This window comes from Fragaria vesca, linkage group LG1 (genome assembly GCF_000184155.1).
Source record: "Fragaria vesca subsp. vesca linkage group LG1, FraVesHawaii_1.0, whole genome shotgun sequence".
Lineage (NCBI taxonomy): Eukaryota > Viridiplantae > Streptophyta > Magnoliopsida > Rosales > Rosaceae > Fragaria > Fragaria vesca.
The window spans coordinates 8,349,752-8,357,565 of NC_020491.1; the positions used below are offsets into that span (position 1 = coordinate 8,349,752).

Here is a 7,814-nt window from a genome sequence, read left to right on the forward strand (position 1 = left end):
ATCAGGAAACATTCTCTTTCCCCGTTTGAAATCACAACACCATTGCATAAACTAGGCAAGTCTGAAACAAACTAGGCAGGAAGAATATGAAAATCAAACGATGAAATAGATGGAGCAAACTGGAAACACAAGGGCAAACAAAACAAACGAAAACCACAAAGAGAACATTGCATTTCTTATGAACCACTTGAGTCCAGATACAAACATAAACATGGGTGAATTCAGATCAACAGCACAAACTACAGAATCTCAATAATACACATTCACTGATTATGAAAACACACATCATTGTCCCAAAGAAAATGCCTTTCGACCAAAACGTAGTAGTTTCAACTACGCTCTTCCTAAATTCACCTAAACCAAACAAGCCTAATTACCAAATATTGAGCTACTGGTACAACATTAACAAAATTGCGTCAAAATTAATGCAATTTCAAACATTTCGCATCTCATTACCAAGATCGAGCTAAAGAAACCCAACAAAAAAGGAAACCAATTTCAAAAATTTGTTACCATTTCCAAAACAAGCAATTAAAACCAAAATCCCTAAAGAAAGCAAAAATGGGGGTTGAACTCACGGTGGGGAAGGTGTTGCTGGTGTAGGAGATAAGCAGACACGTCTTACCCACAGCTCCGTCGCCAACAGTGACGCACTTTATGAACCTCGACGCGCTCATTTTCGATTTCCCAAATCAGAAAACCCCCAGATCTTCACCTGAGGACCCCGATCTTCCTTCCTTCCTTTCTTCTCCTCCGCCGCGCTTCAATTACACATCTGCGCGATCCCAATTTCCCAATCCAAGAAAACCCTAACCCTAAAAAAATTGGTTGCAGAGAGAAAAAAGAGAAAGAGAGAGAGAAAGAGAGAGAGAGCGAAATTGAAAATGTGGGTTTGGGAGATCAAACAAAACAAACAAGAAAGTTGGGAGCTTTTCTTTCTTTCTCTCTTTTTTTTTTGGCCGCGAAATTTTGCCGCTGGAAGCGTTCGTTTTAACGAACCCGATTCTTTCGCCAAACAAAAAAAATTGGGGCTTTTTTCTCCGCGATGATCGCGAGGGAGTTCCGGGTGGGTCGGGTCGGGTCTGGCTCTTTTGGGGGTGGGATGGAATATTTGTGTGGTGGTTCTGTGTATCTTATATATCCATTGTGATAAGACACTGATATAGGAATGTTGATTCGTCCCACTCATCGTGTGAAGTATGAACTTTGTAATTTACACGTGTTTATGTCTCATTTATAGATACGACTCGTCGTATGTGTTCTGGGTAAATCGGGTGATGATAGAATTATAATGATAATTCGTCACTTATCGTATAAACTTCACGATTCACACGTGTTTATGTCTTGTTGTATAGATACAACTCATGGTATGAATTCATAGTGATGATTGAGCGTCAATGTATTATCATATGGTAATTAGAATCTTGTACTACTGAATTACATGTGTTTATTTTCTGTTGTAATCAATGTTTTGATTTAGTAGTTGTGGAAAAGATTGAGCTCACCAAATTTATAGGGATCTACTCTTTCTTTTTCTTTTATACAGAGCTTATCTGGCTTGTGTTTGAAGAAATGATTATATCTAATCATGGAGATTTCTTATATTTGTAGTTGATAAGGTATTGAGGTTAGTTATGCCTGCAAATTCTACTCCTCCAACCACCTCAGCTGTCACCAATCACCATTGATGAGCAAGCATAAGTTGGTTGGAATGGATTAGGAAGCCTAGTAGAACTACCCCACTTCAAAGGGACTTTCCTTGAAAACAAATTAGAGCAATAGTGTATCCCATTTTCCCTCTTTTTAAGTTTTCTTCAGGACTCACAAGCAACCAAAGTGTCTCAATTGGTCTTATGAACATTGGTTGTTGTCACATAGCCTCTTTCTGTTGCCCACCTGAGCTAATCTCATCATCATGTCTCATGAGTCATGAGGCAACCAAAATCAGCCCGAGGAGACAAGTCGAAGCCAAGTAGATGACAGGTAAGATTGTAGGACTTGGGTTGAAGAGTTTGATTTGTTAGAGAGAGCATGCTTTTATATCATACTTGTGTTGCATATCGAGTATGTGATCTTTGTAACATTAGTATCAGATTTGTGTGCTATGGAGTATGTTCATAACTCTTGATTGAATCAGGACTTGCAAAATGCGTGGAGTGTAAGGTTCATGGCGTTTCTATCACAATCACCACTGAAAACACTTTGCCAAAATGACCCTTCAGAATAAGGATGAGCCTTAACCCATTAGATACTGTTGTCAGCACATCTGGAACAAGGCTGAAACAACTGCGAACCATTTTCATTCACAATATTTCAAGTTTTAATAACTTACGATCATGATTCCAGATACTTGGATTTATTGTTCACATTCAACAATTTCTAAAAATTACAAGGCTATAAACTGTAGGAAGACCAGTGAAGGGCACTAAACTAGGGGAGAAAAGAGCACCAGGATGAGTGGATGACAACAAAGATACAAAACAGAGGTTCAAAACTTGCATATAATGGTACCGGCACAATTAAGATCAAACAAATGCGAATCAGGACTTGCAAAATGCGTGGAGTGTTTCGTCCAGGGCCTTTCTATCATAGTCACCTGTGAAAACACAATTTCCCAAAGGACCTTTCAGAAGGATGAGCCTTAGCAACCCATCAGCTACCTTCTTATCAACCTGTCATATGAGGATTAACATTAAAATCGAGAGCAAGAAAAAAAAAAAAGAGAAAAAAAAAAAAGATATAAATATAAATATTGAGTTATTATATCTATTTCAGCACCATTCACTTACCGCCATCACAGCTTTGAACGTCTCAACGGTCACAGACTCAGGAGGGCTTGTAGGTAGATTGGCCTGTTTTACAATGTTGTGAACTCGCTTCACAAGTGAATCATCAATCCAACCAAGGCGGTAGGACATATCAACAGCCATGATCTAAACATAGGAAATATCGTTCAGCACTGCCAAAAAGATTTTTAAGAAACAAAAAGAGAAAAAGTACAAGATCAGTACCATGCCAGCTGCAACAGCTTCTCCATGGAACCACTTTCCATAGCCAACCCCTGTTTCTATTGCCTGAGAGACATGGTAAACAACAACAAAGGATTCATTCATCTTGCATATCATAACAAACATTACCATCACATAATACAGGTGGCAAACACTGGAAAATCTTGGATTATAAAGAAAGAATTAGCTAGCACAAAACAAAACTCACATGGCCAAATGTATGACCCAAGTTCAGAGTCGCCCTCACTCCACCTTCCTTCTCATCCAAGGACACAACCTCGGCCTTGTTTTCACATGAGCGCTTTATAGCATAAGCGAGAGCGTTTGGATCCCTACATTTGACTATACGAATTAGTCACCAAGCATCAAATAAACTAGATAAGAAAATTGGCCAAATAACACATTTTCAAAGCCTTAACCACACCAAAAGATGCGGTATGCCATCCCAACCCTGTGCAAAGCAACCTTGGAACTTCCTCCAAAAAAAAAAAGGTTTTGTCCGAAACCATGATTTTCACCCAGACTCGGGGCTATAACACACGGTTTTTGGCAAAGAAACGCATGTTTTTATTTTCCCACCAAAATCCCCTCATTAGTAAATCATAATTTTTAAGCAATTTTAGAGCAAAACAGACCTCAAAATTCCCAACCCAATTTGTTATTACGATTTTTCGAAGTCAGAAAACTTAAAAAAAATCAGTCATGGCTTTTGAGATCTGTCAACTGGGGTAGCTCCTAAAAATTATGTTTGATCAATTATGAGATTATAACACAAGAAACTCTCAATAGAAAGGGACAAGGGGGCACTTTCAATATCCCAGAATAATGTTTCTAGTCAAATGTCACCTGAACTACGAGGAATATGCATCATGAATCTGGAAAGTTCACTGTTCCTTAATGTGAAGTTTATACCTTGCTATTAATGCGTCCATATTCCTCTCCTGCCACTCAAAGAATTCTGCATCTCTAATAAGTCCGTACTTAATGACTTCGGCAAGTCCTGATGCCAGTTCCCTATCTGGTAACGTATCAAGTGTGTCTGTGTCGATAAGCACACACTGGGGTTGGTAAAAAGCACCTATCAAGTTCTTCCCAAGAGGGTGGTTTATCCCAGTTTTTCCCCCAACAGAAGAATCAACCTGCAAGCCAAACAATATTCAACACATGAGAAATGCTGGACAGGAAGTGCATAATTCATAAAAGACAAGACGTTATAAGTGACAGACCTGAGCCATAACAGTTGTTGGAATTTGAATGAAATTAACACCGCGAAGGAAAGAAGCAGCAGCATAGCCACACATGTCACCAACCACACCGCCTCCGAGAGCAACAAATGTACATCGTCGGTCCAGTCTTGACTCAATGGCCTTGTCAAACACTTTCATAAGAGTATCCTACCAGTTCAAAAAAAAGCATCATTACTAATATCTCAACCTCCAGTACACCACCCCAAACACCAAACTTTATATAAAAAAAACATTCAGATACTCACCATGTCCTTGTACTTCTCCCCATCCGGCAAAATCACGCTCTCAACCGTAACGTTTGGGTTATCCTTCGTTAAAGCATCAACTACTTTCTCCAAATACAACGGCGCAACTCTGGTGTTAGTCACCACAAGAACTCTCTTTCCATGAACATGCCTACATTGATATAAAAATCAAACCTTTAGAACTAACACAACCCCGAAAACCACACTAGCCAATCACTCAAGTAAAGTTTCAATCATTTCTATCATGATCAACAATAAGAGACTTCTCTATCACTCCAGCTAATCAAGGTAATAAAAACGCAGTAAAAATAACAGATTCAGTATTCACCACAGTAATTAGTTAAAGAGTAATTTCAGAATTGAAACCTTTGAAGAAGCTCGGGTTGATTTAGGAGTCCGGATCCAATGTAAATCGGGTAGCTCCGATCACCCAAACCGACCTCCACCACCTCCATAGCCGCCGCGCCCGTTTTACTCGGCGGTTGATCCACCACCTGCGCCGAAGTCGCCATTATCTTGGACTTGGATTTCGCTACGGTCAGCTTGACGGAGCAATTCGAAGAGCGGAGAGGCCCGACGCCGTGGGTTTGAACGCGAAGAGAGAGCTGCTCCGACGGGTTGAAGAGTGAGGGTTTGGCGGTGGGCTTGGAGGAGAGGGAGATGGAGAAGGGGTTGGCTGTGGAGGCCATGGAGTTCGGGTTCGGGTCAGCTGGGTCGGGTTGAGGGAGAGTAGAGGTTGGTGTGAGGATGTGGCATTGTGTCTGTGAAGAAGAGGAGGGAAGAAGAAGAAGAAGAAGAAGAGTTTTTGGGTGGTTAGGTGAGAGTGGCGGTAATCCACGAGACGGACCATTAGGTTCGGTAGGATCATTTTATCGTGGAAAATTGAAAGGACTCGCGATAATTTGGTATTGTTGATTGGTCGAGCGTCAGGACCCGAGTTGAATTCACGAAGTCGTCAAAATGTCTCAGCCAAAAAACAAAAAAAAGTTGTCAAAGTTAAAGCGTTTCATATGCGTTAAAGGATTAAATGTTTTCTTAGTTTGTCGACGCTTAAAAAGTTACGAATTTGTGTATGGCGTCCTAAATTCGATAGGACAACATTACTTTCCATTGTGTTGTGTATGCGTTTGTTCATATAACATGAGATTAAATGTTAATAATTATTTTTATGTTCGTGTACCTTAGCTACCTCAATATTGTACCATAAGTTCACACACACTTTGAAAGTCTGCCGTAACCGTATGTTTTGGGATCCTTCTCTAATTCCAACATGTAGTTACCGAAAGGTCAGACACAAGTACTTGGTATGTTGGTTGCTTATATAAAACCTAACCAACAGTTTTGCATAAGGCCCTGATGATCAGCTGGGTCATCTTTTCCCAGCTGACCCAGCTGATAAGAGAATTGATTAAGAAATGTTTCTACTTTCTACAACATATATATGTATGGATTGAAAATATAACAAGGTTTAGAAGTATATAAGAACAGTGAATTAGGCATCGCTTTTCTTGCTTCTCAAGTTTTCCCTGAGCAATGCATACTTTTTCTTGCACTGAATTGCAGTCTTCCCTGGAACAGCAGCAGCAACTCGCTCCCACCGCGCACCGCCGGATAGTTCCTTCGGAAGAATCTTCATTGCCTGAATCATTGCCCTTACTTGCTCATCAGACCACACATCATCCTGCTCCGAATTACTCAACGTTGTTCCACTTTCAGACTTCTGATCATTAGGAGGAGGAGAAGGACTTGTACTGGTACTGGTACTAGTACTAGTTGATGACATCGCTACCCCATCTACTTCTATTCTGGTTGTGAGGAGCGAGTCAATAGGATTTGAAGGCTTCCTCTTCTCAAGAAAAGAGTCAAACGCTTTGCTATCATCAGGTTTCTTGAGAACGTCTGTCTTCATTGCCTTGAGAACTTCCTCCACAGATCTTCCGCTACCAATGTAATCCGAAACAGCTTCCCACCTTCGCGGTGTTCCTTTCGGAAATTTCTTTATCCCTTTCCTCAGTAGCTCAATCTCTTCTTTTCCTCAAGGTTTCTCCTTCTTAACACTACCATCAACATCACTGTTACTCCCATTTTCTTTTTGTGTTTGATTCTTCTTCTGATCATCTTCTTCCTCTCTCTTGATCTGGCTAACAATTTTCGCCAACCGGTCCATTAGTCCTTCATCATCTTTTCCCTCTTCAATTATTTCACATACATTCCTAAGCTTCTCAAAATCAAACCACAAGCAAAGCCTTTCCACATCATCCTTCTCAATACCATCCAACCCTAATAAGAGTTTCCGAAAACGACTCCTTTCCTTCTGCAAAAGCTTCTTTTCCCTCTCCTTAACCTTCTTCTGCTCCAATGCCTCTTCCGCAGCTCGCATCTCCTCCTCTTCTTTCCGCCGCCTCTCCTCCTCAGCCGCCCTAGCAGCCGCCCTAGCGGCAGCCCTAGCTTCCGCCTCCTCCCTCATTCGCTTTTCCATATTTTTCCTCAACTTCTTGGCTTCCTCCTCTTCCTTTCTCCTCAATATCCTCGGGTCTTGCCGATAAACATTATTAACAAGTCTCTGAATCCGTTTACGTTCTTGCTCCTTAGCCCAGTCTCTATCACGTTTATAATGATACCTAACTTTGAAGTCTCTACTGCTTTCGAAGCTAGACCAAAACTTATAGAAATTCTTCACCGTCTCCATCGGAGTTCCCTCATCCCCTAACCCCGGCACCGGTTTGTTCTTCGACCACTGCGCAAATCTCTCGAAAACAGGACCAAACAGCTTGAAGAAATATCCCGGAGCACACTCAGTTGGGATTTCATCATCCATATCATCATGCTGCTGCTGCGCCTGCCGATGAGATTGATGATCATCTTCGCTATCAGTACTATCATTCCCACCGGAGCTATAGATTCGTCGGGAGTCGTATCTTCGTTTCTGGTCCGGATCACTCAACACTTCATATGCTGCTACGATTCTCTTGAACTTTGTGTCGATCTCTTCCTTCTTGGCTTCTCTGGCCTTTTCGGTTGGCTCGGCGAGAATAAGGGAGCTGTGCTTGTCAGGATGGTATTTCAAGGCGCTTATGAGATAGGGTTTTCGAATCTGTTCCGGAGTGGCAGCTTCTCTTAGATCGATTAAACCCAGCAAGGTATAGTGATCTGCAGCTGCTTGCTGTTTCCTCCCATTAGGGCCCATGTCGAGTTTCTCAATAGTCGATTGATACAAGCAACATAAATGTAGGGAGAGAAACCGGATATATATATATAGAGAAACCGGATATATATATATATATATATATATATATATATATATATATATATAG

At 41.0% G+C, this 7,814-nt stretch overlaps 2 protein-coding genes across 2 annotated transcripts in view; both read right to left on the minus strand.

Annotated features, from left to right (window-relative positions):
* The window catches only part of LOC101295759, a 36,871-nt gene that overhangs the window by 1,626 nt on the left and 27,431 nt on the right, over positions 1–7,814 (minus strand). The window contains exons 12-14 of the mRNA XM_004289031.1: positions 6,660–7,696; positions 6,042–6,470; positions 579–693 (exon numbers count right to left, since the gene is read on the minus strand). Of these exons, the coding sequence (XP_004289079.1) occupies positions 579–693; positions 6,042–6,470; positions 6,660–7,696 (1,581 nt within the window). The remainder of the gene's footprint in view (positions 1–578; positions 694–6,041; positions 6,471–6,659; positions 7,697–7,814) is intronic.
* Positions 2,279–5,259, minus strand: LOC101293715 (3-dehydroquinate synthase-like). Its single transcript, XM_004287743.1, has 8 exons — positions 4,867–5,259; positions 4,501–4,651; positions 4,235–4,402; positions 3,921–4,147; positions 3,217–3,340; positions 3,012–3,074; positions 2,790–2,933; positions 2,279–2,672 (listed from the first exon to the last, which is right to left on the minus strand). Exons 1-8 carry the CDS (start codon positions 5,187–5,189, stop codon positions 2,541–2,543), a joined length of 1,332 nt encoding a protein of 443 aa, XP_004287791.1. The 5' UTR covers positions 5,190–5,259; the 3' UTR covers positions 2,279–2,540.